The 27,870-nt window shown below is 43.0% G+C and overlaps 1 protein-coding gene across 2 annotated transcripts in view; it reads right to left on the bottom strand.

The window, feature by feature from the left end:
• LOC118227815 (multiple C2 and transmembrane domain-containing protein 2-like) overlaps window positions 1–27,870 on the bottom strand; it is a 75,994-nt gene that overhangs the window by 27,169 nt on the left and 20,955 nt on the right. Inside the window, exons 5-17 of one of the 2 annotated variants that reach the window (XM_035418748.1) lie at window positions 18,583–18,725; window positions 16,998–17,074; window positions 15,914–16,025; window positions 15,533–15,565; window positions 10,907–11,074; window positions 9,698–9,828; window positions 7,332–7,518; window positions 7,103–7,196; window positions 6,885–6,987; window positions 6,668–6,770; window positions 6,321–6,422; window positions 2,687–2,761; window positions 836–955 (exon numbers count right to left, since the gene is read on the bottom strand). In XM_035418748.1, coding sequence (XP_035274639.1) covers window positions 836–955; window positions 2,687–2,761; window positions 6,321–6,422; window positions 6,668–6,770; window positions 6,885–6,987; window positions 7,103–7,196; window positions 7,332–7,518; window positions 9,698–9,828; window positions 10,907–11,074; window positions 15,533–15,565; window positions 15,914–16,025; window positions 16,998–17,074; window positions 18,583–18,725 — 1,448 coding nt within the window. The remainder of the gene's footprint in view (window positions 1–835; window positions 956–2,686; window positions 2,762–6,320; window positions 6,423–6,667; window positions 6,771–6,884; window positions 6,988–7,102; window positions 7,197–7,331; window positions 7,519–9,697; window positions 9,829–10,906; window positions 11,075–15,532; window positions 15,566–15,913; window positions 16,026–16,997; window positions 17,075–18,582; window positions 18,726–27,870) is intronic. The other variant, XM_035418749.1, reaches the window with a different exon arrangement.

The following is a 27,870-nucleotide window of genomic DNA, read 5'->3' as shown; positions in this document are numbered from 1 at the left end:
GGGGCTCTGAGAGGCTCACCACCCCAAGGGGTCAGTGCGCAGGGAGAATAAAAAAATAATAATAATACACGCACATTTTCAAAGATACTGTCTGAGACCGGAACTTCCCATGTCGATCACGTTTACCATTTACGGTGCTTATCTGCTAGAAGAGCTTTTATCCCAAGGAACTTGCAAGGACATCAAAGCAAACAACTCCGGAGTACAAATAACAAGGGTTTTTTTTACCAAATGACAATGTCTACAAGCCAGTGCTGTGGTCAGATTTGCACCTGAGGAAATGCTTTGACTCACTGGAAGAGCCAGTTATTTAGCGCTGATGCTGCCAGTAGTTTCTGATGACTCACACGTGTGAAATCCTCTGAGACAAACACACAGAATGGAAGGGCCGAGAGAACTCTTCCATCACCAGGCAAGAGAAGGACAGGGCTGGGGGATATTCGCATGTGTGAAGCCCACAGATAAAGCCCATACAACGGGGGAGGGCAAGGAGGGCCCTGGATTTCAGAATTTTATGCCAACTTCTGCTCTTAATTATTTAATTAGCCCAATCATTTAGCGATTGGTAATTTAGCTATATTTTTTTATAAGTCAATGAATGACTGTATATTACATTACAGTGTCCCAACATGAAACATCTTACAGTATAGTGGTCCTATCTACAGTTAGTTGAGGGGAACCAGAGAACACCGTGGAGATGGTTCTCATTCAGACAAGACAGGAAGGAGTTAAAAGAAGAAAAAAAAAATCACCGCTTTCATAAAATCCCAACTTCATAAAACAGGACCCGTGAAAGGGGGTGACGCAAATTCATTACGGAGGGGAAACGACTTACCGAGAAGGCGATGACTGTCCTCTGCGTGCTCTCCCATTGAAAGCAGCTTTTAATGTACTGTAAAGTATACAGCAGCGCTCTGGTGATCGCCCGGACGCGAAGCACATTGCGCGCTAAGATCTGAAGGGAGGTAATGGAGGAGAGCAGGCAGTAAGCGAGATAATGTTCACCCTTTCAACGTTCGCCACTTTTACTGGGAGCTTTTGTCTTTACGACATTGCCAGTTACCATTAAAGCAAGCCAACTGCGCAAGTGCCTTACTCTACGGTTACCACCGCTGCAGGCATAGAACAGTGCACACACTGTAAAATGCCCAGTGTTATATCAACTCTCACAGAGTACATATGGTCCCAACTGGACTCAAAGGTGCTCTGGTAGAGTCTAATTAACACTGGACATTTTACTGTGGAGGAGAAGACAAGAAATATACAATATAATATATGAACACACATCACATCTCATTGTTAACATAATAACACTTTTTCAACATACGACTCATCTCATGTTTTAACACAACAAATCTCACTTTTAACATAACTACTGAAATATATTTCACATTTAATATAACTACTAGATGCTGGTAAATTCTGGAAAAATTGGCATCCCCGGAATTTGTCATGAAATATGTTACTACTACCCACAACATATCATTAAATAAGATATATTTTTTCTGCACATTTTTTCTGGTGAAAATATGTTTCTTTTAAAATGGTCAGTAATCCTCAGGAATTTATCAGGTTTGCAAAAGGTTAATGTATTTCTAAAATATTATTTGACGGAGGTCACTGCATCACATCTCATTTTTAAAGTGCAGGACAGCGTGGCTCCTGAGTTCAGCAGTGCCAAACGCCAGAGGTACACCCCAATCTGCTGTCTGTGCCATGATTGGACCAGGTATGCCCCGCACCCATTACCCTGCCCCCTCTCATGATTCCGTTTCCTAGCAATACCCAAGAGCAGGACACACAGGAACAGAGATACAGGTCCCACACTTTCACACAGCACCACTGCCTCCACTAGCTGGCGTTTACACCATGTCCAAAGTTTGTTGAAACTTGTCGAATGGAAGTGAGTGCTGAACATGTTTAAACATGACAGATTTTGGGCGAGGCGGTTGGCACTGGATTTGTCCGCAGATGACAGGGTTTCAGTCAGCAAGGATGATATTGTGCACAAGGCACCCCTGCCAATCAATTAGGAGGCCAGAAGTGCACCTGTCAAGCTCCACACAAATTGTCATCCTTCGATTCATGTCTGTGCAAGCTCAATCTCCCCAAGTAAATTGCTCATTTAAATTTAAATCATTTAATTTTAATTAGATGTTAGATGATGCTACTAGCCAGATACATAAGTAACATTTACTTTGATGTACACTAGCTTAAACTTTGTTGAAATAACTATCTACTTTCACTGTCCCAAACCTTGCCTGACCATTATATATTTTAGCGTGCTACACAACGGACTATGTGGCTACCACCCAGTCAGATGTTTCAAGTATATCTGTGAAGCAAAATGTAATGCAAACCGCTTGTTTACAAAAATGCTTAACCTTGTTAGAGGTTTCAGGTGTTTCTATTAGAATCAAAACCAATTTGATCATTTTCAAACTCACATATATGTTGTATATTGCTAAGGTAGGAAGATATAACAGTTTATGAAAAAATAATGGCACACCAGCTTTAAGTCACCACCTCCAATTGGACTTCTGTTCACACCGGATTTTAATTCGCCAGAAATATTAACTCTCTATTGGTTTTTAGCAAAGTACCGTATATTCCCATGCCTAGGCCGAGTCAATGCATTTCACTGCAAAATCTGCCATATATTTATATAAAAAACAAGGGAACAAACCTTTTTGGAAAACTTGGGGTTGTCCTCGATGAATTTCATCTCCTTTGGTTTGAAGGTCCTGATGCTGGCTCTGACCTGGAACAGGCGGAGGGATGGGGGGTCGGGGGGCAGTCTGTTATTAACAAGCTTATGAACCCGCTAAAGCAGGGATCATCAACTCTGGCCCTCGAATCCAAATCCAGCCCTGGATTTCCTTTTCTCCCGGGTAATCAGTGCTACTGATTGGCCAGACTGTCTTCACACCTGACTTCCAGGCAAAGGGAGGGTGGAAAACCAGCAGCTCTCAGCCCTCGAGGACTGTGAGTTGCTGATCCCTGCTCTAAAGTAACATTTTCATTGAATAAAGAAAAACATGCAGTCAATTCAGCCTGTCAAACAGTGCTGTAAGGCCACTATAAACACAAGGGCTACTGTATCACTGTAGCACAGCGTTCATTTAGGCTACAGAGCAGTGCCTTCACTTGAAAGGTTGAGAACATACTGGAAAATTCAGTGTTTGCTTGAGGAAGATCTTCAGCCGAGTCTCCACTTTCCACCACACCCAGACAGCGGTATAAATGAGTTAAACGTCTGCTGATTTTTATTTGCTCATTTATCTCTATGCACTGTTTAGCTCGGACAATGAATTTCTACAGAAATAAAATCTTTAAAAAGAATATACGTATTAACATTTCAAACTTACTGCGGCATTGGATTAAATTTTGTGGATAATTTATGCCAATGGCAAACACTACCACTGTAGAACAGGGGTGTCAATCTGAATCTCAAGGCGGATCAATCAGCTGCCAATTAAGGCCCTGAGAACAAGGTGTGTACTTAGCCAATCAATCACTTAAATGAAACACTTGTGTCGAGAACACCCCAAAAACCGGCATATACTGTGGCCCTCCAGTACTGGACTTTGACTCCTGTGCAGTAGAATGACAATTATTGCCTTGGGTGAACCGGCTCATTTATGAATCATATGCGTACAGTTTGCCGCAGTCTTCTCTGCTCTACAGATGGCATCACTATCTTCTACAGGCCTACTCACACAAGCTCTACTCTCAGAGCAAAAGGAACCTTCAGAATTAGGCTGAGCCCGTTTCAATAAAGTGTGTTGCATTAGGAGTGCCGATCACGCTGGGCAAAACTGATCCTAGATCAGCACTCCAACACTGTGATGCTTTATGTCTATGGACTCAGGGCTGTGGAAAATGATTCCATTTTCATCTTTTTCAAACTTGCTTTTTATATGGCGCGTAACACCTTTTAACTTGAAATTGTTCATTTTTAATGGTCCTTGTTTTAATGCTTTTTTTAGTGGTTTTATGACACTCTTCTAGTGTGTCTCAATTGCAGTTTTACCAGTTTTTATTCAATTAATTTCACTCTCTCTTCTGTAACTGTAATTTTATTGGACTGTGATCACGAAGTAAAGAAAGCAACATAAATGAAAGTATTATTATTAGTAATATTACTATTATTAGGGTCCAAAAGGGAACCCTATTGTATTTCTACTGGTTTAATTTTTTCCTCTCTGCCACCTTTGTAAAATGGCTATAAAATCCACAGGGATGCTAAAATAAAATAAAAATTGGCAAATTTGAAAAGGACTGGGACAACCACATGCAATGACCATATGGGCCCAGCTGGTGGTGCTATAGAAACCACTTGAAAATGCAAATTTTCAAAGGACAGAACTCTCGACCCTTTGACGAATAGTCACAAAACGTGGTACGCCTCAAGGAATAGATTTGCTTCAAAGACCCAAAATGTACACCATACTGGATTTTTTAAAAGCTTAAGAACATCTCCTCGTGAAACCAGTGGCAAACAACCTTTTCAAGCCCAAGATTACTTTTTATTCCAAAATGTAAGCCGAGATCTACCACTCCGATATCTTCCAATTAAAACCCACTTACCACGAGTAACTGTTCACTGTCATACTTATTTCTGTTACGACAGGCTCTATGTACATGCATACATACACACAAAGAAAGACACAGTTATGCACAGTTATCTGTTCAATGCACACTATTCATATTTACAGTATCTGGTCAATGCACGATATTTAGTTTCTCAATTCAATGAATAATATTCACATTTACAGATACCTTGTCATGTTAGTCCTGTAGTTTTATTTTTACTTTTGGAAGCCAAAATACACATATTGACACGGAATGCACCTTAACTAACATAACAACATCAACATGGCTGAGGGTTCGGTGAAAAAGAAATCCAAAACGTATTATTTCCACCCGGAATTGGGAGCATAACGTGGCAAAAGACGTGGCAACTTGGACGTTTCTGTAACTGCCTTGCTTACAGCTATAGGCGTGATGAAAGTCGACTGCTGTGCTGTTAGCCCTCTTTTCAGTTCATCGATTCTTTTTGATCTTAATGCGCTGTTGAGTGGATACGAGTCTTTGAATTTAGCATGGGTGACAGCATGATGATGCTCCAGGTTGCCACATTTTGGCAAGGCTACCGCCTGTTGGCATATGAGGCATTTAGTCTTCTCATTCGCTGACGTGAAAAGAAATTCATGCTCCCATTCCGGGTGGAAATAATATGTTTTGGATTTCTTTTTCACCGAACCCTCAGCCTTATCGATGTTATGTTAGTTAAGGTTGGTACCGTTCGCAACTCCCGCTGTACAAACCGTTAGCATAAACGTTATTACTTCCTCAACCCTCGTCACGTGATTTTTTTTTTTACTCCCACCCACAATTGCACGCTGCCCTTCATAGACCTCAGCGTATCAAATAACCAATTAGAGATTGTAAGATAACATATGACCTATGCGTGATTCAAATCAACGAGCCAGAGCCAGGTCTAAAAAGCTTGTTAAAACAACCAACCAACCAGAGCATGAGAAAACCTTTTTTTTTTTTTAGAAAATGCAAAAATGCAAAAATGCTAGGGATCGACAGTGAAGGCTTTGAAGATCGACCAGTCGATCACGATCGACCTGTTGGTTACCCCTGTTGTAAACTAGCGCTTTCTTTAAAAACTGATGACTTGACTAAATGTTCATGGTTCAATTAAATTCATCATATTGGTTCAAGCCAGTTGGTTCAGTTAAAAATTATGCTAATTTGTCCAATAATCATGCCCAAAATGGGTCAGTTTTGGCTTACAATCAGGCAATTGCTTGACTAATTAATTAATTTTTGAACAGTTGTTTGAGAAGAGGTTGCACATATCAATAACAATCATTCATGGCCTTTTGTTACATGGACATGGTCAAAAGGTGGTTTATTTGACAACTGACAGGCCAAGTAAATTATAGCTTGAGTGCATAGGTTTATGGATGATGACTTTGACCATAAAACCACTTCACATATGCCATATTTTTTTTTTTAATTCTCCCCTTCAACATTACCAGCAAAACATTATACATATTATGAAGTAACAGTACAATAAGAGTCTATGGTCTGCAAAGGTAACACTTTGCATACAAGTGAAATCAATTCTGGAAATGGTCTCAGTTGTTAGCCTTTCTCATTTGAGCTCAAAATGACATGCAATATTCGGTGCTACATTTGGACTTGGACCTCTTGCTTCTTGCAGTTGCAAACATTATTATTATTATTATTATTATTATTATTATTATTATTATTTTAGTGTTATTATAGAGTGTCTTACGTACTGGGTTAAAAACGACCTCCAGCTCCAGGGATATGGTCCCTTTGGACAGTCCCTGAAGGTCCTCCTTTCTCAGCATGTATGACACCTGCTGGCCATTATGCACCTGGAGTAAGGTGAACACCACAGCAGAACAAAGCCAGCAATCTGTTAGTATTATTAAACACATGCACTCTGTGAAAACTAACATAGCTTTCTTGCATAAATTCCACAGCAAACATAAGTGTGAATGGTCTGTGTGTACATGTATGTGTGAGTCTATATAAATCCATTCAAGTAATTACACATTCAAGTACTATTGAGAATTTATCATTATCAAACGACACAAAGTTAATGCAAGATCACACTCACAGAGAGCAAAGGAATGGCCACCTTCCCTAGGAAATCTGGTGCTTTGTCTCCATCTTCATCAAAAACAGTCACCTCCAGCACATCATGGATGTCTTTAAGTGGGCTAATGAACATAATTATAGACATTACACTACTATCGAAGGCATATTTCATAAGAAAAATATGTGAATTTCATTTATATGGAGTTCAATTTTATGTGTGGGAGACTCTCACTGACAAGGTAAAGACTTTGTTCCACTCCGGGTGGCGAGTTTTGTAGATGGTGTGGGTCTGCAGTCTGTCGTTCCCCAACTCCAAGACGCAGAAAGGGTCACTCTTCCCTGTGCGGATTAAAACACACGGCGTGTCGGGAAGGTAAAATCTCTCCAAATTAACCAGAGCTGGCTTTCGACGCGATCGGAGCTTTTTTTGGACCAGATCATGTTTTGAGAGTACCGTTAAGATCGGCCGCAATGAGGTCGGCGGCCCGGATGACCTTGGCCTGGAGGAATCCCACATCCCGGACATTTTTAAAGGAGTTCTTCCAACACTGAGGGGGGGGGGAACATGAATGAGAGAAGGCCATTTAGTATCATCTGAATTCAAAAATCAGGTACAACCATTCAGAGACGGGCATTTTCAGTTTGGGGCGGGGGGGGGGGGGGGGGGGGGGGGGGATACTTACGTATCTGTTCAGTGTGTTTTCTCTCTCCTCGGGTTCCTCTAGCGGGGGGGCGCACATGTCGGAGATGGACACCCCGCTGCAGGGTGACACGGTAATAAGGAACACCAGTTTGGCACACCCATGATCCAGCACTGGAGTGAAGAGCTTCTGCTTGTTTGCAGGGACCTGCGAGAGATCCACCTCACACCTGTACACAGGTAACACAGAGAGAGATCCACCTCACACCTGTACACAGGTAACACACAGAGAGATCCACCTCACACCTGTACACAGGTAACACAGAGAGATCCACAGGTAATACAAGGATTCACCTCAGGGCTGCGTTTCCCAGAGTCTCCTTAGCGCTATGTGCGTCGTAAGGTATACCTTAAGGTCTTCCTTTAGGTCTCAAGCTGTTTCCCAGCGTCTCCTTAGCTAAGGTATACCTTATGAAAGGTATACCTTTAAAAGGGTGGTCTGAGGCACTCGTAAGCTGCCCCTTAGCGCTGCGCTCCGGTAATCCTTTTGCCTTATTATGCCAACATTTTGCTTTTCAAATCGACAGTTGTACTACAGTGCACATCTAGTAGCACATCGGCATGCGAAAATGACATAGTTTAATATTAACTTTACGAAAAGTAATTATCCAATCAACGTTTCTGTGCATAGCACGTCATGAGAATGTTGTCGTTTTACCTGTCTATCCCCATCGTGATGGTAATTAAGTATAGGGCCTATCCATGATACTAATCCAATTTGTGAAAAAAAAAAAAAAAAGTTTAATATATACGTAGTGGCGCTAACTGAGGATATGGCTTTTCTGACTGCATACCCTGTAGACATTAGTTTGTTTGTGTGTGAGTCAATGATCACACTGACTTGGAACAAACCGCCGATTTATTAAGAATATAAAACCTGTGTGTGCAAAGCCAACGTTGAGTGAGTCTACTTGCATGACCGAACTAGAGCACGTTGATTGGCCTGGCCATAAACACACATACAGGTACGGTGGCTCATAATGAACAAACATAGCCAAATGATCTACATCCCCTTCCTTTAGCTCACACCTCCTATATAAAACAAAATAGCACTGGGTAAATATCAACATTACGGAACATTTTTCTTACCATGTTGTTTTACGATTTTCAACCCAACCCAATAATGATATTCTTGGTTAAACTTAAGATTATCCAACAGCAAATTACGGTGGATGAACAAATCACTTTAACAGGTAGACCTATTCATAAGGCACCTAGTATAGAATTCATCATGATCAATTTCCACAGACGCGCTTTTGCCTTTCATCTACGATCATTTTTGCATTGCAGAGAAAAGTTCGCGGGAATCAGTCAATATGCTGCTACAGTTGCCTATATATTGTGTGACAAAAACAACTTAATTCACCCATATGTAGCCTATATCCTTTTCCCTGGGCTTCCACAAAGTCCCAGCCTATGGCTTATATGTCCCGATTGATGCTTTTTATTTTATCCTTTGTAGCCTATATGTACGTATTTATTGAAACTATCACAAGGTCTCATCTCAACTGACTCTTAAAGAGATTAGCAGATGATCTCTAGTAGGCATAGCTTCCTCTTCTGCAATATTAGATTGATGTAAAATGATTATGACAACACTTGTTATATTAAAACGTCATTCACAAGCCTTTACAAGTAAGACAATCGATTCGCTTGGCATCGATTGATACACTTTTCAGCACCACAGTGAGGCCAGCTCCAATTTACGATGTACCTTTGAGGTGTCCCTTAAGGCAACTGTTAAGGTATAGTCTGGGAAACGCTCGTAAAAAAGTGGTTTCCCTTTGAAAGGTATACCTTAGGAGCCTTCGTAAAACGTTCAGGTACATCGAAACTCGGAAACGCAGCCCAGATCTGTACACAGGTAACACAGAGATGCACCTCACACCAGGACACAGGTCATACACAGAGAAATCCACCTCACACCTGCACATCGACCTCACTGACCCCAGATATCATTGCATGCCTGTACACAGGTAACACGGAGAAATAGCATCTCACACCTGAGCACAAGTAACACACAGAGATCAACTTCACACTTAAGCACAGAGGGTCACACACCCAGTCATCAAATCCCAGCAAAGCAGAGGGGGATTGATGGCCTTGAGATATGATAAACACACACCCACGCACACACAGGCACAAACACTTACACGTGCACACATACACACGCGTACACACACACATCTACACACGCACACATACACACACACGCGCGTGCACACACACACACACACACACGCACGCAGAGCAATCTCAGGCCATGTGATTGGCAGGAGCTCACGTTCCCTTAATCCTCCTCGGATGTGTGTGAGAGCAGTGTAACTCAAGGCGATGGGCGGGACTCACATTCCAAAACAGTGCTCATATTTGCGCCCCTCCTTGGTGCACACCTCAAACTCCAGGATGTCCGGCCCGTTCTGGAAGTGGTTGAAGTCAAACCTCTCTCTCCACTGAGGGTTGGCCTTTTTGCACAGGGCCTGAGGGGGATAAGAGGACAGGCGAGTTAGACTGGGACTGAGTGCTGTTTACCGCTAAACTCCGCCTCGCCTGGGGAGAGCCAGAACCGCCATCATGTAGGGACAGGGATAGGAGTGTGATTAAGCACCCACTATGCAGCCATATTTTCTTAATGTGGCACTGTACCCTTCAATTTCAGATTTTTATATATTTTTCTTTCACTGTGTAGGAATTATAGCACTTTTTACACATAGCCTCCCCTATTTCAGGGCACCATAATGTTTGGGACATATTAATGTTACATAAACAAAAGAAGTCCTAGTTCTTTGTAGCATATCCTTTGCAATGACTGCTTGATTAATTTTATTTCTCAGCCTCATAATTGCTTCCTCGACTTTCATTAGCACAACTCTGATCCTCATGTTGACAAATGCCAAGACTCCTAGAATCAAGACTAGATACTTAAAGCTCTCTTATACCTGAACCAAGGAAGCAACTGAACGCACCTGACAAATCAGAAATGCTTGTGAAGCCATTTATCTCAAATATCAGGATGCCCTGAGGGCATGTAGGGGTTATGTATTTAAAAAATTACCGGAATTTCTACATAATAAAAACTGAGAATTTGCACTTTAACCACATGTAAATCGTTTGATAACAAATATAAAATTCTACAGAGCCAAACCAAGAAAAAAATTACATCTGTCTCCCAAACATGGAGCTCACTGTATGTAGCATGTTTTATGGTGAAATGTAAGGTATTAGCTAAAACTGATTGGGCTTTTGGGTTCAGATGCATGGTGCTTAAATCTGGGAGAACGCAGGATGAAAGTAAACAAACAATAATTGAGCTAACCAACAAGGGTAATGCATGGCTACTCTAAATAATCAGGCTTGTTACTTCATTGCATTGTAGGGGTCCAGAGTGGAGCAAAGGCTACACTTTGTCAGAGAGAGACTGTGTGTCTGTAAGAGGAGACTGACACTGCAGCTGGGTGGATGTGCAGGCTATGCTGCAAGACTGGAACACAAGGGAGAGCCTGGGGCAGAGCTCAGACCGTCCGTGTAGGGGGTGGGGGCACAGTCGGGGGCCGGTACCTTGCTCTTGTACTTCTGGTCGCCCAGCCTGCAGCGCACAAACACTTCCCCCGGGCCATCCTCGGGCAGGTCCCGCCCCTCCACCAGGGTCACTCCCACCACCGCGCTCCACAGCTGGCTCTTCCTGTGCGCCTCGAACAGACGCCGGCTCTGCGGCGACGCCCCCGCCTGGGAACAGACCGCGACAGGGGCGTGAGGCGGAGCTTACGGGCATGAGGCCCCGCCCCACCCGGGGGAGCCCTCCCTCCCTCTTTACCCAAACTCCACAGGCTCTGCCAGCTAATGCCTGCTCTCTACACTGTAAGGACAGGGAGCCACTACTCCGGTGGCCCACAGCAGAGGGGAAACTAGGTGTGAGGGCGTGGCCCTGGGGGAGGAGAGCAGGCCCACAGCAGAGGGACACTAGGTGTGAGGGTGTGGCCCTGGGGGGGAGAGCGGGCCCACCGCAGAGGGGAAACTAGGTGTGAGGGTGTGGCCCTGGTGGGGGGGGGGGGGTAGCAGGCCCACAGCAGAGGGACACTAGGTGTGAGGGCGTGGCCCTGGGGGGGGGGGGGGGGGGGGGGGAGCAGGCCCACAGCAGAGGGACACTAGGTGTGAGGGCGTGGCCCTGGGGGGGGGGGGGGGGGCAGGCCCACAGCAGAGGGGCACTAGGTGTGAGGGCGTGGCCCTGGGGGGGAGAGCAGGCCCACAGCAGAGGGACACTAGGTGTGAGGGCGTGGCCCTGGTGGGGGTGGCCCTGGGGGGGGGAGCAGGCCCACAGCAGAGGGACACTAGGTGTGAGGGCGTGACCCTGGGGGGGGAGCAGGCCCACAGCAGAGGGACACTAGGTGTGAGGGCGTGGCCCTGGGGGGGAGAGCAGGCCCATAGCAGAGGGACACTAGGTGTGAGGGCGTGGCCCTGGGAGGGAGAGCAGGCCCACAGCAGAGGGACACTAGGTGTGAGGGTGTGGCCCTGGGAGGGAGAGCAGGCCCACAGCAGAGAGACACTAGGTGTGAGGGCGTGGCCCTGGGAGGGAGAGCAGAACAAATCAGACTCCAGAAGGCACTACAAGTAAAAGAACCGTTTTTACATGCACGCTGAATCTGTCTGTAAGAGAAAGAGAGAGAAGAGACAGGGAGCAAGAGAGGAAGACGAAGAGAAGGAGAGGAAAGAAAAGGAGGCCAGTGAAATCACAAAGCTGGTCTTCTAATTATGGGAACATGGCGGCGGCCCAGGCGATAGGAAGCCATCCGTAATCAAGGGACGGGGCAGTAATACTTTCCCAGGCGCTTTGATTCCGCAATGCGCTCGGCTTCTCAATGGTGGCTTCAAAAAGCCCACCCCCCCACACATAGACACACACACACACACACACACACACACACACACACAACCCCCGCCACCCCGCCATCCCCACTTCCTGTTAGGTTACACAAATGTGGGAGTCCACTCACTCCAGCAGGGATCAAAGCACATCAGAAGGACTCGCATTAGCAAGAAATAAATTATTCCACCTCTACAAATACCCATCCCTGATAAATGAGGGGGAAAACCAGATAGAGGGAGGGACAGAGATAAAGAGAGCGTGGGCGAGGGGGAGAGGGAAGGAGAGAGAAGGATCTAATGCCCAGCCAAGCCATGTCATATCATGCAAAGTGTTTATCTTGGATGTGCTTCTATCTTGTCGGCTAATAAAACAGTTCCACTTAAAGTGCCGGGGCCCCCGAAAGATAGGCTATTCTTAGCAGTGAAAGGGGGACAGGATTGGTTCCATATGGAGGAACAGCATGGGGCGCGCTGGATGAGCCCCACAAACAGGGGCCCCGCCCGCCCCTGAAGCCCTGTCCGCTCAACAGCTGCGATACTATAACCCAGCATCTGGATGATGGCTTGGGAATTATCAGACTGTCATATCTGTACTACGCCGCTTCAAAAAATTTAAAATGAATCAAATAAAAAATACACCTGAAAAACTACATGCTCTTCTCTCCCTCTCCTACATATACACGCACATATACACTCACCGGCCACTTTATTAGGTACACCTGTTCAACTGCACGTTAACGCAAATATCTAATCAGTCAATCACGTGGCAGCAACTCAACGCATTTAGGCATGTAGACATGGTCAAGACGATCTGCTGAAGTTCAAACCAAGCATCAGAATGGGGAAGAAAGGTGATTTAAGTGACTTTGAATGTGGCATGGTTGTTGGTGCCAGACGGGCTGGTTTGAGTATTTCAGAAACTGCTGATCTACTGGGATTTTCACGGACAACCATCTCTAGGGTTTACAGAGAATGGTCCAAAAAAGAGAAAATATCAAGTGAGCGGCAGTTCTCTGGGCGAAAATGCCTTGTTGATGGCAGAGGTCAGAGGAGAATGGCCAGACTGGTTCGAGCTGATAGAAAGGCAACAGTAACTCAAATAACCACTCGTTACAACCGAGGTATGCACACACACAAATGCACGCGCACACACACAAACAGCAAAAAAAAAAAAACGTTAATTTTTACACAGACAGCTGCTAAGCACCATCTCTGGACTGGAACTGTAGTAAAAGAGGAAGGTATTCACAGAGGGGAAAGGTTAAGAAATGGGAGCAGCTAAAATCAGTGCCTTCAGCTGCCTTTGGGCTTCTGTTTCTACAGGCGGAACTCGCCTTTCAGGTAAAACGGCCATACAGAAGTATTCAAACAATGAAGCATACGATTCTCACGCCCCTGTTCCACCAGGGCTACTGGCTACTCCAGCTGCAAGGCGCTATAGCCTTGCTACTGCTGCACACTGAAGAGGGGCTCCATTAGGCCTGACGTGCTTCGTATTTACTTTTAAACTCCTGTGCAGTGTTGGGAACAGTGAAACATCTCCAACAAGACAAAGTACCGATGACTAAAGACAAAGGACATATATACATAAATGGTAAGATCTACACTGTGTCTAGACAACCACAACAACAACATTTAAGTGCTTTAAAATGGTGCTCGTTGTAAAGAATTGGCCCCTCTTTCAGTGTAGTAAAAAGGGCCCTTAGTTTCATTGAAAGGCCTTATGGAGGCAGGCCCAGAGCTTGAGGTGCCTCTCCTGGCCGTCATACAGAAGAATCACAGCCTGCAGCATGATGGCAAAGCGCTACAGCGCTCATTCCAGGGGTGGGCGGGATCTCGCATTGTGCCCATGCCTTTCTGAACACACCCATCCTTCTGTCTGTTGACTGTGCTGATTTTTTTCCAATCTATCTAATTAAAATCAAATTCAAATTCATCTACCAGCCTGAGGGGAGTGAAGCAGATGCACAATCAGTCAGAGATGCTGCAGAATAACCCCAGCAAAGATAATCAACTGAAAATACATTCACTGCCTCCCATTATATTTACAGTTTACTGCTTTAAACAGAGATTAAGCAGCATCTTACAAGCTCAACCATTTTCTCTTATTTGTACTAAACTAAAATGCAAACAACACCATGTGGCAAGTTTACACCCCAAAAATACATCCTTTAAACAGACAGCCTGGTGTGCCAATAACAGAGGAGAAAACTGTAAACTCATTGGTGCACATTATTTCCTTTTCCTGAGGAAAACTTCACATGGGTTTCTGAAAATTGTCTCCAGCTCTTACGATCTACTGCCCCCTTGTGCTGAAAAAGAAAATTATACATATAATGCCTCAACGCTGGCTTTGGTGTGTAACAGTACCCTTTGTAAGTTAAGCACTGTGCTTTAGAGGACAGGAAAGGCACTTCTGAGAGGACTAAGGTAGGTATGAAGGTAGTCAATTATTGGTTACATAGCACTTTTCTCTCACAGTACTACTGTAAAGTTACAGCTGAGTGGTAGCTTTGCTTCTGTCAAACTTCAACATGGTGAGACTGCTAGGCATTAGCAAGCTTGCAGCACCCTGGAATCTTTAAATCGCAACCTTAAGAATATTCAAACGAAGGCCCCATTTACACTCGCAAGCAATCTAATCTGTAAATCTGATAAACAGCATATGTTGTCGTCCGATTATACACTTGATTTTTAATGTACTGCACAATACTTCCTGTGTGTTTAGTTTCCGTCCCAGATTAATTTGAAATGTAATTCAGAAAAATCCAATTCCATGTCAGACTTGTTGCATGTAAACTGCAATCGCCAAATGTCACGCATATCGGATTTGTTAATTGAATATATGTTAATGTATAACAGAACAAGTGTAAATGGGGCCAAAAGGTTTGCTGGAACTCTTTAAAATGTCATTCTCTGTGATGCCAACAGTGTGACAGTATATCAACATTACAGCAAGAGATCAAGCAGACAATAATTTGCAAGAAAGTTACAGTAACAGCATACTTATCAGAACAAAATGACACTGTTGTAATAGATTGGCGTGGAGACCATGATGTCAACTGTCCGTGCGGATGTCAAATGTCATTCACTTGTGAAGAGTCTCATCAGCGTTGTTCTTAATATGTACAATTATAAAGGCTATTCCGTTCGGGTGCTGGTAGTTAACATCGTCTTCCACACTAGAGCTTGTTTGCCGCAATGGCCTATGTCCTGTAAGCCACTCTGTATAATGAAAGCTTCTGTACAATAAAGGAATACAACCGTCTGACTAAAATCGACTAGTTGGTCGCCCATCTAAAGTCCGTATGTATCTCTTACCCTTATGCTCTTCTTCAGTTTGGATGACTTCTGCTCCGGGAGAAAAAGGAAGAACACAAAAGAAAAAGAACGTTGATTAATGGCAATCCAATGCAACAGATCGCTCTTTCAGTAAGGGTACAGGCTGCATGAGTGAAGTGGGGAGAGTACAGCAATTCTGGAAAAATTGTAAACTTTAAAGAGAATCCTGCATACTGCTGAAACATCAGGCAAAATCCACTTGAAGATAACTTTGGGATGAGAGTGAAAAAATCTGTTATTTTTTAATTAGGACAGAGAGTGAGAGAAAAAAGTGCTAAGATGCACATTGCCAAAAAAGAGAAGAATAATCAAATAATCAAAGGCTTCAGTCCAACACTAATGGAAGCCAATGGTCCTCACAAGATGCCCGCTTTCCCCGTCTCTGAGTGACAGGCAGGTGTCAATCACCACCACGCCCATGTCTTCCTCCAGGCTGTTTGGATCATCCAGCTGGAGCACCATCTCGCAGGTTCTGTAAAGAGAGGCCAGTCTAAACTATACACATTCATAAAACTGCAGTAAATCTAATTAGAACATCATAGAACTGTTCAAAAGTGCTTCTCACCAATTTGCAAGCTAACAGCCAAATTCATTAGCATTTCTTTTCAATTTTCATAAGTAGCTAACTGTAAAATTTCTTAGGCAAACAGCAGGGAACCACATAAACACAGATTCAGAATTCCTTCATAAAATTAGAAAAATCTAAAATACTGAAAAGCAAGCCATTTCATTTTCACATTGTCGCAGAATAAAATACAATAAAATCTTCAGGGGAAAAAGGCAGCAGCGTCTCCATCAGATTTTGCAGAGGGGGTGGGGCAATGTCAAAATCATGCAACAGAAATGTTGATCAATTTATGTGGCCTAGAAATGAAGGGAAAAGAGCCACCATGGTGTATAAAATACGTCATGCTGTAAAAAAAATGTTGGTTCTCCAAGTAACCAATTAAATTACCACCTGTAAGGTAAGTTCTCAACTTTCAAGGTCAAAGGTTCTGTGGACAACAAATTATAAGTTTGAAGTTTAGAAAACATAAAAGTAGTAATGTAATTAGTGAAAAAAAATTTAGTTTGGAGAACAGAGCACAATTTGTCAGTTGTAAATTCAGGAAGTTAATCAGACTTTAAAATGTTGCTACCAGGCCGTACATCACAAGATAATGTTTAGATTATACAGAAACACCTGAATAGTGCAAAAATCCACTTCAGGAGAAACTGGGAAGACACTGCAAAAATATATTATTTATTATATATATACAGTATATTATTTATTAATTAGGAATGAGTATAAAAGTACTGAGTACTCCATCCTCAGTGTTGGTAACACAGGCTTTTGGACAATATATTGTACAATATAAGATAATGTGTACTGCCATAAAACATCAGATTCTGATTGCCTATTATCAGAAGTTCCACTCGTGAATGCAGACGCAGCGTTACTTACTTGTCCAGCTCAAGGTCGCTCAGGTTCATACATGCGGACCCCATAAAGTCATCTTTGGTCAGGTCGCGGTCGTACACCTTCAACGATGCAAAGACAAATGACCCAGTTTAATTGTGACCGTTGCACAACTTTTCCAAATCTCTTACTGAATTAACTTAGTAGCTTCTGTTTGCAAAACAGACTTACAGAACGCAAGCAATACTAACAAGTAAACACACACCAACAGCAAAGGTAGCCCAGGGCCTGTTTTCATAAATTTGCCAAAAACTGCTGATGCAGCATGAGTTTGGCCTTTCAGCTCACAGTATATAATTATTATTATTTCAATCACTTAGCACATACCCTTATCCACTGCTCAGTTTCTGCATCAGTGTTACTCCCAGGAATACAAAAGAACGATATCACCAAGAAAAGAATAATCAGTAAGTGTAAACCTAACAAACCACAAATTTATGTTGTAAACAAAAGTAAACACTACTACACAGTGATACCGATAACATTAGTATGCTTAAAGGAAATCCAAAAGTAAAGAGGATAGCGAAAGACCATCAGGGGAGACATGGGGAGAAGTGGGTCTACAGACTGCACTAGAAGAGGGAAAGGGTTCCTGTTGTCCTGACTGCAGGTACCCAGATGTTACAGCATTTGAGAGGTCTTGCTGCCATGTAGGGCCTGGTGAACTTTTAAAGATATAACACAGCGGCCCTTTAGGTTTTGAATCTGATGCAAAGCGGTATAGGTAGCCAGTGGAGGGAGATGAGGAAGGGAGTGAGATGGCTGAACCTGGGAAGGCAGCAGACTAAGTGAGTAGCAGTGGTTTGGATCGGTTCTTTTACCTCAAGGGTGTTCGTCTGAGTAACAGAGGTCTAGGACATGGACACTCAAATACAAATCCAGCCCTAGTTTTCTGTTTCCCCAGGCAATTAACTGAACAATCAGTGCTACTGATTGGCCAGACTGTCTTCACACCTGACTCTCAGGTAAAGGGAGGGTGGAAGACCAGCAGTTCTCAGCTCTCGAGAACTGTGATTTCAGTAACAGGGGTCTAGGAGGTCACCTTGAGTGAGAAAGGGAAAGAGCAGTTGTGAATGACAGAGGGGTCAAGAGTGGATTTCTTGAGCGGAAGACTAAAACAAGCTTGTTTGAAGACAGCAGGTACACATCAAGCAGACAGGGAGGAGTTCACCAGAGAGGAGGTGAATGGAAGGATGTCAGGACAGATGGAGGAGGGGTGAGGGGATGGGATTCAGGAAGCAGGTAGCTGGACAGTGGGACAGCAGGAGTTGACAGATCAGCATCTGTAAGAGGACAGAATACAAAGAAAGGGTAGGAGCATTGAGTTGGTTTAACAAGGGAGTAGTGGATCTCAGCAACATTCCCATCGAAGGAAAGACAAAGTCAAAGGTAAGGTTAGGATACGAACAAGGAAACCAGATCCTTGATCAGCACTCCAACTCTGAGATGTTTTATGCATACGGGCTCTGATCTAGAGTCAGTTTTGCTTTCTGGGTTATAATGGATGAGTTAGGACAGAGACAGAGGAGACCTGATCCTAGATCAGCTACTCTGAGTGCCTAAGTCTTACCTTTACCAGCAGCTTCTGCTCCAGACTGCGCATGGGAAGGGAGAAGGACTCATTCCAGATGGGGTTCAGGTTTTTCGAGATCACTTTGCTTTTGTAAACAGTCTTTCCTTCTAATTTGAATTTGACATATGGGTCACTCGTTCCTATTAAAAGAAAAACATATAAATAAAATGTGTTACTTGCTTTTTTTATTTGTCAGCTGGCTTACAGAAGCAATGTCTCGTTTCACAATATTTTACACTTTCTCCCAAAGCAAAGCCACGCTGCCCCCTGCTGGCCATACACTGAACAGTTTGTTCAGCTTTCATTGCTGTGTCAGGCTTACTTGCAAAACCCCTTCCTGCACTGACCGCAGTGCATTTCCTGAAGACGCTACAGAACTTCCAGATAAATGCGAAGCATCAGAGCTCTTGCCTGCCAGATACACACACTTGATGAAGGCCACAGAAAACAAAGGTGGCTGACGTTGGTCCCCCAGTCCAGCAGTGCTATTGCTGAATCTCTACTGCAGATCGGCTGTTAACTACAATGACCAGCACTGTGTTGCTTAGGCTGATGGGGGAAGAATACTTTTTCAGAACTATATAAACAGAGGACAAAAGATACACATCCCCCAGGGGCAGGGGGTGGGGTGAGCCCCAGCCCCGCCTACACAGCTTAAATCCCCAGACCGTCTGACAGGAAGACCATGTCTGAGCAGCTCCATGGTGAGAAGAAATCGAGCATGACTGAAAAGAGGATCTTGAGAAATGGAGGGAAAAGAAGCCGTGATTGGGTGAGACGGGCCAAGCAGGAGTAGAATGAGAATGGCCAGGGAACAACGCATTAACGTCAGGAGAGACACACCACCATTGACACAATTAATGTGACTGTGCGAACATTACCTGGAACTCATGAGTACCTATATCCCTGCAGGTTCACTCATAGCAATAATATTCATTTAGTTATGAGAGACCACCATGCAAATCGCAGTAATTCCCTGCATTGCACAGAGAAGTAACACTTCAATACAAACTGACTTCCACCAACCACCCTGTATCACTCCCTTCTGCAATCCATTATCTCTGTGTTGTGTGTATCTTGAAAAGATATAAAAATATCATTATAAAATATCATCAGCACCATTTCAGTTGAGAAATGAATGCAGGCAAACATAAATACACATGTAATCTCAAGTGACCAACTGTTCACTGTTCAAAGATCATATCTTTGATTTAAAAAAAGTACTTTGAAACTCTGGTTAAACACTGATTCCTGCAAACAAAGAACAAACAAGCTTATTGTTGCAAATATGTACAAATAGACTTCGAAACCATGGTCTGGAAAGGCTAAACAAACAGCCAGTACTACACAAAATGTCTGCTGAAGTCCCTCGGGGGGTCCCGTCTGGCAGGTTCTACCACTCCTCTGACAGTAATTAAAATGCAATCTTACACTGAAAAAGGTTTTATCAGTGTACAACAGCCCCCCACAATGGACAGGACATTCCTGACAGGAAACAAACACTCAGTTTCTTCTTTCAGTATTTTTTAATTTTTTAACTGAGATTGAAAAAAAATTAAGATAAACACGTGTGGCCTGAAAACCATCCTCAATGCCAGTGCTCATTTAATTTGATCTAATTCAATACAAAGAGATTTGGGTCAGTAAAGATCATGATTAGCATAACCAGGTTCTTACATGAGGCTGGGATTTAGGCCTAGAGACACTACAGCCCCCTCAAGGGCCAGTAGTCCTGGATTCTCAATGGCTCCTATGGACAGCCCTGAAGATTGAGAAGCTGTACATTCCACCATTTTCTTTAAAGTACAGAACAAGTCTTACACTGTGTTTCTATGCCTACGCTATTCACTAATCTGCGATCAACAGTGATGAGGTTCACACGTCCCTAGCATAGTGGCTACTGTGAGCGCCACAGCTTCCTGGAACTTAAAGAATGAAATCTGCACTTCCGCACCACAAGACTCCATGCAGCAAGCTGCATGAGCTGGCAAAAGCTATGCAGGCCCGTAGTCTGTCGGCTGTAATATCACTGCACATTAAAAATGGTCTCTTAGGGTCTTCATAAATCAAACGAGCCTGGACCAAGACAAATAGATCCACAGACTGAACCACCAAATAATAACCCTACAGTAATTTTTTCACCACTTCTTGGCATTACAACCGGGGGTGGCACTTACTTCCATATGAAGGCTAGACTTGGGACCTTCGTGTGCCAGTATTTCAGTGGTAGTAATTTCACAGTTTAACCCTGTGAGACCCAGACATTGATGTAATTGAACTGAATTTTGTAGGAGGCCTCTGATAAGAAATATGTTGAAAAATTAGTATTTTTACATTTTGGTGCAACTTTCTCACGTGTAAAAATGCACCATTGGGCTTGAGTGGTAGCAGAAATAGTTATTACACTTCCCAGCAAGAATTCTCAGCAAGAATATTGCACTAGTTTTAAAACTCAAACTTGATGGTTCAGTTGTGATAATAATCACACACGTTGAACTTATTATTCTTTAACTCCTCAAATAATCTTTTTTATTTTTTTCATGTGTCCATTTCTACCTGTACCCTGTGATACAAAAGGAAGCAGTTCTTGGGATCTGTATCTGAAGAAAAACACGTTTTCAATATATAAAAATGGCAAATTACTCACACATACAAAACGCTGTCTAAAAGTCATTAATTCAAACTTGCTAAATATAGGCCTGCCATTACTGATATCAAAATTAGGCCAAGTTACAAGAAACAATACCGACTATCTTAGCTGACGCAAATTAAACAAATTAAGACAAATGAACGTTGTTTGTAGTCTGTGTGTAGAGAATCTATAGAGCTAGCTAACATTCATTTAGAAACGTGGCATTTCAGGGTAGCTACAGTAGCCTGGTTAAAAGTATGTAGGTAACAAGTAAAAATGGCACAGGGGAGCATTTGAGTGTTGTCATTTGAAGAGAACTGAAATACTTGCCATGAAGTAGTCATCAGTTTCCGTATGATTGGTAACGTTACCAACTGGACTGAATTACAATGCAGATTTCGGTGATTAATTTTGGAGACGTTACACACTCGGTCTTTGGACTTGTTAGCAAGGTAGCTAACCTTAAACTCGGTCAAAATAGTGAAAGTGAAACTATCTAAAGTGTGGGCTACAAGCTATCCAGTGAGCCACTAGTGTAGAACTTCTAAATATGTCCATTTTGCGTGTGTCTATTTTTATTGACAGATGTAGCTAAATGTCCAATGGGGAAACTTTGTGCATTTGTGATATTTGTGATGATGTAATCGGCAGGAAGAAAAAGAAGAAAGAAAGAACAAAAACTCAAAATCCCCTAAGCTTGGGGATTTTTCTGTGGACGTGTTAAGTTGTTTGTGAAATATGTCTGTTGACAGAAGGTACAGAAATGAATGCCGAGTCTGTGGTCATTGTGATTATTTCTGTTGGGAACCCTGAAAAGTGCCAAACTCTCTAAGCTGTATAGGTATATGGCATGCCACCCCACCAAGCTGTAAGCAGAAGCAGACATCCTATCTGTAGCTACTGAATCTATATCCAGTACTGCAATACTTGTAATAGGGCTATGACTCTAGTGGGGGGGTGGGGGATTGGGAGGGGGGCTTTCAGGGGGAAGGGGGGTCTAGTGCCTGGTCACACACTGAACACAATAGTGATAAAATCATAAGATATTCAATGGAACCCTTGTGAAATTTAGGGCTAATATTATCATTATGAAGGGGGGGGGGGCTGTTGGTCACCCTCCAACAGCTGAACAGAATAATGACACTAGCATAAAGTAGAGCACAATTCTTGGAAAATGGAAGGGCTAATACTAACATTCCTGCATTTTGAAGGGGAGTGGCGGTGGTGGTGGTGGGGGCAAAAGGGGTGGGAGGGGTGGTCACCCTCCAACTACCTAACACAATAATGACACAAGCATAACAATGACTACAACACAAGGAACATTACTAGACATTCACTTAAATAACTTAGTAGTATCATATAAATAGTATCATATAAGTGTGTGTGCACCAGGTAGCCAGGGTCCTTGCCGACATTTTCAATGTGTCCTTGGCACAAGCTAGAGTACCCACCTGCTTCAAGACCACCACAATCATTCCTGTCCCAAAGTCACCTGTTATCACATGTCTGAACGACTACCGCCCCATCGCACTGAAGTGCTTTGAGAGGCTGGTCATGGCACGCATCAAAGCCAGCATCCCAGACACCATAGATCCGCTCCAGTTAGCCTACCGGACTAACCGCTCCACTAAAGATCTCCACAGCCACCCACCTTGTGAGTGGTGAAAACAGCCCAGCGTATCACTGGAACTGTACTACCACCCATACAGGACATCTTTGAAAAGAGATGTCTGAGGAGCACCCCTTGCATCACCAGGGACCCATCACACCCCAGCCACCACCTGTTTGACCCCCTGCCATCTGGTAGGAGATACCAGACCATACAGTCACGGACCAGCAGACTGAAGAACAGTTTCTTTCCAAGAGCTGTAAAGCTAGTGTCCCCCACCCCCACCCACCCCACACACTGATTACTTATTTTTATTTACTTATTTCATTTTGTTTTTGTGTTTTTATGTCTAAAACTGTCTTGAAAGTGTTTTTTTTTTAAATTGTGTCAGTGTCTGCACTATGCTTTTATGTTGCACCATAAAAAGAGAGACTGGTGAAGACTTTTTGTATACTGGAATGGTATAATGACAATGAATTGAATTGAATTGAATATAAATATAACATTATAGTAACGCAAGATAAAAATCCGTACCTCTGATCCCATCTTTCATTATGTGTCCTCGGAGATCTCTAAAATTAGCCGCTGCAGCAGCACACAGATGTAATACCACTATTGCCAATAATCATTTCAATAACACATTTTTGCAGGTTTGACGCCTGCAATTATCGTGCTGGGACAAGAATGTGCGATAGGATATGGATCCGTTTCCCTGGGCTCGATCCTGTCAGAATGCAGAAGCTTTTACTTCCTGTTATCTCAGATCTGATGTAAGCGCAGTCATGCGGGCTGTGCCCCATTTGCAATGGTTACAAATTGCAGTTCCACACCACCAAATTTGCATCTACAAGCAAACTGGAAGAAGTATATATGTGTGTACATGTTTGGATATGACAAATTGTCCTTGTCCTTTTTAGCAAAATGCAGGTTTAGAAAATCAAATACTTACACTATATTTCTGTACATTTCATTTCCATAAGAGGAATTGCATCATCACTGTTATTTGGTAAATTAAATGAATTATTACTTGGGTTGCACTGTCAATATTTTAAATCAGTTTATCTTTTTTCATATTTGTACAGTCTTAGATTACAGCACTGCAGTAAGAAAATGAGAAAAAAAGTATTTTGGCCTCTCTTGAAAAACAAAAAAGACTTTACAACAGGAGGGAATTGCTGGCAAACCTCCATGTTTAATTCGATATAAATCAATTTATTTTGCAATTTGAATGATCTGTATGTTATTCAATCCTATTTTTTCAGGGATCCACAACTTCTTTGTACCAAATCCTTGCTCCTTTTTTTTCCCCCCCAAATTTGAAAGCACCATTCACACCACCTACACCTGCACACCAGGAGCTCTGCAGCTGGTGCACTCACCTGTGAGGAGGTGACCACACTACATTTCCAAAAGTATGTGGACACTCCTTTTCCAATTAGTGATTTTGGCTATTTCTGCCACACCCATTGCTAACAGGTGCATAAAATCAAGCACACAGCCATGCAATCTCCATAGAAAAACACTGGCAGTAGAATGGGTCATACTGAAGAGGTCAGTGACTTTCAACGTGGCACTGTAACAGGATGCCACCTTTCCAACAAGTCAGTTCATCAAATCTGTGCCCTGCTAGAGCTGCCCCGGTCAACTGTTAGTGCTATTACTGTGAAGTGAAAACTTCACGGCCCCAGCAACAACAGCTCAGCTACGAAGCAGCAGGGCACACAAGCTCACAGAACAGGACCGCCGAGTGCTGAAGCATGTAGTACGTTAAATAATTTGGCCTCGGTTGCATCCCTCTCTACAGAGTTCCACACTACCTCTGGAAACAACATCAGCACAAGAACTGTTTGTCAAGAGCTTCATGAAATGGTTTCCATGGCCAAGCAGCCATACACAAGCCTAAGATATGAGTGAAGGACACTGCCATTGGACCGCCATTGTACTCTGGAGCAGTGGAAAAGCATTCTCTGGAAAAAACTTCACTATCTGGAAGTCTGACGGCCAACTTTGTTGAAACATTTTTGGGGCAATGTCCATAAAGAAATAGTTTGCTGAGTTGGGTAGGGAAGAACTTGACTGGCCTGCACAGAGACCTGATCTGTACCCCATCAAACATCTGGAATGCTGACTGCGAGACAGGTCTTATGCCCAACATCAGTGCCCACCCTCACTAATGCTCTTCTGGCTGAATGAAATCGAATCCCTGTAGCCATGTTCCAGAATCTACTGGAAAGCCTTCCCAGAACAGTGGAGGTTGTTACAGTAGCAAAGGGAGGTCCAACTCGATATTAATTCCCAATGTTTTGGAATGAGGTGTTCAGTAAGTACATATGGGTGTGATGTTCAGGTGTCACATCCTTTTGGAAATGTAGTGCATATTGCCGCTTAGACCTGGTCGCAGTTTGACCTGTAGTCAAGTGGCTACATGTCTGCAATTTACAGTCATCATTCAGTCTGGGAGTCTGTGTTATTATGCAACAGAGAGGAAGGTTTGCCATAAGGCTCGGGTGTCTCCAAACATACCGGCGGTTGAAGGTTTGGCTGAGCCCCGCATGTCGTGCCTCTGTTTCCACGGCAAATACCATAACCTTGGTGAGGTGCCAGCGACCATTTGTACAGGAAATGAAGTCACGAATATACAACCGTACATACTGTGTAGGAATAATTCACTGTAAGGAATTAATTCAGAAAAATAACTGAAAGCTGATACATGACCTGAAAGAAATCCAACGCTATTTGTCATTTTATACAAAGTATTTACTGAAAATGAAAAGGAATTCATAACCCTGTTCTGTGCCCCAGATGAGAAGATTAACACATGCCAGGCCTTGATTTCTGTGGTAACTGTATCCTGTAAGGAGATTCACATACTGGAGTAAACAGCAGCCAACCAGAGAACCACAAAGGCCAATCAGTCTCTGATGGGTCACAGCTTTAAATTAGGAAGCACCCACCCAAATCATTAAAACAAACATCCCTTCAGCGACCTACACTCCACCCTGTAAAATGTAATGTTGCAGTATGAAGGTTTCATGTGCACTGTCTTTGATCACTGTCCTTATTGTTGTAAAATGGAGGCAATGGGGACAGCACCAGTGTCAATATCCTGCACATTTCACACATTCACACAGATTCTCTACACATGAGCTTTTAATGATTATCTCTAAGCCCGATTAACCTAAAGACTAATACTATTTGGACTACTTAATACAGTAAAAAAAAATAGTCTAAACTTGTGATATCATCCTCTGTTGATGTCACAATAATGGGTGACAACATCTGGCCGAGACGGCTAACCCAGGAACAGTTGTCAAAGCTTCACTGTAGTACAATTACGATGTACAATTTTCTCACTTAGCAGACACTTTTAGCCAAAGCGACTTGCAAGTGTGCAAGCACAGTGCAGTTATAGTGTATGCCGTGATCACTGTTTGAAGACAGGTAGGAGCTGTGCCATTTCCAGGGTAGTACAATGCTGTGGGATTTGTGAATCGATTGTGGGCAGCCGAAGGAAGCCAGTAAAGCTTGTTCAAAAGTGGCATGACGTGTGAGAACAGGCTGCAGAACACGTGAGTAGCAGCAGCAGCATTCTGTACCCGTCACAGAGTGGACTGATGGCACGGGGAGGCTAGCTGGCCAGCAAGGCATTACAGTGGGTCAGATGAGAGGTTACAAGGGCTTGCACTGAATGCAGGTTGGGCTGTAGGCTGCTGCACTGTTCTTCTGTCTCCACGGCGAAAATGCCACCGGATGTTATGCAGCATTGAGTGGTTCTGATGTTGTTCACTGAAACTGGGGCACCCCAAGCCTCACTAACCCCAGTTCTACATCAAATAACTCCCCAGCCCCCATCCTCCACCCCAGAAACAAAACAGGATGGCCAAAAAAACTTTCACTTGTCACATCCTCTCGGTGCAAAAACTACAAATGACACTTTAAATTGATTTAAATTTGCTTTTTAAAAAATGTAAGTTTTAGCGTGTTTTTGAGCGACAGTTTTTATGTGCACTGAAGGATATTTTAAATACTCACAGAAGTTCCTGATAGTTCTCCAATGACAGTAACATTACGTTTCGAGAGGTTTCAAATAATAACCGGTTAATTTTGGACTTCTAAGCATAGAATTCTAAGCGTAAATATCTTATATTGTCAATACACACTTTCTTTCCTTGAGAGCAGCGGTTGCATATCCAAGCGTTTGTAAAGCCAGCAGGTCATAAGGAACTTCGGCAAATATTGAAAATATTCTTCATCAAGAACAAACTGTCTCAGCTGATTGAAAGCACATGAAAACTGAGATAATAATATTTAAAAACCCAGAAAGTCAAATATCGCTTTAAGCAAATCTATAGGATGGTGTCATTGGACAATTAGTTTTGTTTGCACTCAAAGCCTCTACAGTTCAATTAGTACTGAAAACAAGGAATACCCTGGGGACAATGCATCTTGTGTATACAAGGATGTATTGTTACGGGAGAAAGTCTACGTAAGATATTTTTTTATATCTATACGCCAGCTGTATTGAAGGTACTAAAATGTGCATGTGCGACTGTTCATGTTGGTGTGAGACTTTTTAATTGCAGTTTCAAAAACAATAAAATGCATATAAGTGTGTCAGAGGTTTTTTGCCAGCAAATGTGTCCAGAAGGATTTCATAAACTACACGTTACACATATTTTCATAAACTACACGTTAATTGGCATCAGCCTATAGCCTGTAGAATAATCTATCTAACATCAAGACAATAAGAACACAGTTTTGTTGATCCTATCAACTTTTCATTTGTGGTGACACATGATGTCATGGAAGTGGGCAGATTCTGACTTGAATCGATGTCTTATAAGTTTCATCTGGAGATTCACGTTAGCCATGTGACATGCTCAGGCACGCAGCTTCTCAGTGTGGTTTTCATAAACTGATAAATTGTTGCTTACTGCAGTGACTTTTTGGGTGATAATGATTTGCTGCTGTGCAAAATAAGTGAAATGTACACTCACCGGCCACTTTATTAGGTACACATCTTCAACTGCACGTTAACGCAAAT

Source organism: Anguilla anguilla, chromosome 5 (genome assembly GCF_013347855.1).
Source record: "Anguilla anguilla isolate fAngAng1 chromosome 5, fAngAng1.pri, whole genome shotgun sequence".
Taxonomy (NCBI): Eukaryota; Metazoa; Chordata; class Actinopteri; order Anguilliformes; family Anguillidae; genus Anguilla; species Anguilla anguilla.
The sequence above is the reverse complement of the archived record's forward strand: the minus strand, read 5'-3'. Positions and strand labels throughout refer to the sequence as shown.